Below are 2,500 nucleotides of genomic sequence, written 5' to 3'. Positions count from 1 at the left end.
GTACCAGTGTATAGCCAAAAACGAGGCTGGTGAAGAAAGTTCCAATTCTACTCTTCATGTATTAGGTTTGCTTTTTTTGTGCTATGAGTTTTGTTTACAATTTAGATCACGTGTCACGTGTTTTTGAAAACAAAAGGGTTTGAATTGAATAGATTTACTTCCAAATAAAATCAAGAGAGTATGAATCATACTCTCTTGATAAAATAAATTACAGTTCAAAAGGCAGCCAGGTGGATTTCCCGCTACTCCGGCTTAAAAGGAATGCAGCTTATAGAAATTAGGATTTACGACAAGACTTTTTGCAATCCTACCCAGTGCCTTCTCCAGGGGTGATCTAAAGCTGTTAAGTGAATCCTTTTATACGCGCCCTAGTTAGCACACATTAAACAAAAACTTGGTGAAAAGATTGCAGGCTTTTGAAATGTGGTGTTGGAGAAGAATGATCAACATTAGCTGGAAAATGAAGCTTGCAAATGTGAGAGTGTTGCAAATGGCTGGTAAAAATCGGAGATTGTTGTACACGAATTAGAGAAGGAAAATAGAATATTTTGGACATGTCATGAGACATGATGAGTTGCTAAGTGTAATAATGGAAGGAAAAGTTGAAAGAACAAAAGCAAGAGGACGACAGAGAAAAATGTATTTAAATGATATTTGCACATGGACCAATCAGGAAAAGAAAAATGTTACCATTAGGAAGTATAAGGATGGAGAAAGTATCACATGACCTCCTACCTCCTCAGGAGATGGAACTTTACATGACACAGGTTAGCGCTAATTCTTTTTAATGAGGTGTAAACATGTGTCAGGTACGCTGTGTATACTAGTCCTTACAATGACTGCCAACGTGAGTATAATATCGGACAAACCAAACGTCAGTTTGGCGTGCGTTTAAAGGAGCATGAAAGAGCAATATTCCTTTGCATAAAAATAGTGAAGCTTTGTCGTAACATGCCTGTCAGACCAACCATAAAATTGGGTGAGATATATCATTCAAACGTTATCACCGCCATCTGGCGGTACTATCAACGCCTTTCATTGGAATTTTGGCACATTAATTATGCCCACGCTCCTTCAAAACGTGATCATGGCGGTTTTTTTCAAGTTTTACCCTACAGCTATTTACACCTTATTGATAAGAGGTGACGCTCATTAGTGATCGTATCAAAGGAGTAGTATAAAATCTTTAGATCACCCCTAGAAAAGACACTAGGCAGAAGTATCGAAACGTGGTCTTCAATCGTAATTTTTAAAAGTGCATTCATTTTAAGCTAAGTGGAGCAGCATGAAACTATGTTACATTTACTTTCCCAGCGATTGGTAAGCGGAATTATCTTTATATTGTAGTCAAAATATTCCTTTTATTAACACTGATTTCATTTTATTTGAGCAATGGGCTGGATTTTGTGAGGATTTTTTTCTCACCGAATTCGGCCATTTTAATCTCAGAACTTCCCACTGCTGAGATATCTCCAAACCCACATCCCACAATGCTGGAAGGGGATAAACTGACATTGACTTGCAAAGCCAATAAAGTTACATTGCAAATCAAGTGGAAAAAGGATAACGTTTTGAAGATTCCAAGGGCCAACATCACTGAAAACGGTGACAGCAGCATACTCGTTATTGAAAAAGTTGAAGTTTCTGACGGTGGTGAATACTCATGCCAAGCACTGAACAAGGCAGGCTCTGCGTCCTCTTCTGTTGATATCAAAATAAGAGGTAAAATTGTCACCCATGCAGATTTGTATAGTTGTCTAATAGTGGTTGGGCAATATATAAGAATTTGCTTTACTTAATTATTAAAGGTAACTAAACACATGTTTGATCACTTATACTTACATTTCTGCCAAATTTATTCAGTTGGAAGCTCAAACTTGATCACTGATAAGTGCTACCACAAAAGTTTATATTTTTGACAGTCAATGTTCTCAGGAAGCTCTTACAGTGGTATCGCATCTACAATCGGCGTCAAAATAAGTTGACACATTGTGTCTGTACAGCAGTTTTTCAGCTTAAAAGAGCGGGGCTGTTCGTACTACGCTTTAAATTTTCCAAAAGACCCCCTCCCCCATTCAATTTTGTCTGTTTGTAGTCAAAGATCACACGAATAGACCAATTTCGATATATTAAAATGCAGTCCTAAACAAAAGACATCATCTCGAGGCTCTGGGGATTAAACTCATACAAATTCTTACATTTATTCCCCAGAGCCTCGAGCTGATGCCTTTTGTTTAGGACTGAACTTTAATATATCGAAATTGGTCTATTACGAAACAACATTGTTTGGGGGAGAGGAGAATTGGGTAGCCTAGCAAGGACAAAGAGTTAAGAATGATAGCTAATGACGGAATAGGTGGTTAAAAGGGCCAATGTGTAAACAATTTTGTCCCCGACTGTAGAATAAAACAAGGCCTAACTGATAGTTTTTCCTCAAGGAATGAGTTGCCAGTGATCGGATCCCTGCTTTATACGCAAAGGGTACTGCGATCGTCAGGGG

At 38.1% G+C, this 2,500-nt stretch overlaps 1 protein-coding gene across 1 annotated transcript in view; it reads left to right on the top strand.

Annotated features, from left to right (window-relative positions):
- The window catches only part of LOC137989400 (tyrosine kinase receptor Cad96Ca-like), a 45,076-nt gene that overhangs the window by 11,410 nt on the left and 31,166 nt on the right, over positions 1-2,500 (top strand). Inside the window, exons 3-4 of the mRNA XM_068835228.1 lie at positions 1-65; positions 1,450-1,730. The exon at positions 1-65 is cut by the window's left edge and continues 208 nt beyond it. Of these exons, the coding sequence (XP_068691329.1) occupies positions 1-65; positions 1,450-1,730 (346 nt within the window). The remainder of the gene's footprint in view (positions 66-1,449; positions 1,731-2,500) is intronic.

Source organism: Montipora foliosa, unplaced genomic scaffold, assembly GCF_036669935.1.
Source record: "Montipora foliosa isolate CH-2021 unplaced genomic scaffold, ASM3666993v2 scaffold_458, whole genome shotgun sequence".
Classification (NCBI taxonomy): Eukaryota; Metazoa; Cnidaria; class Anthozoa; order Scleractinia; family Acroporidae; genus Montipora; species Montipora foliosa.
The sequence above is the reverse complement of the archived record's forward strand: the minus strand, read 5'-3'. Positions and strand labels throughout refer to the sequence as shown.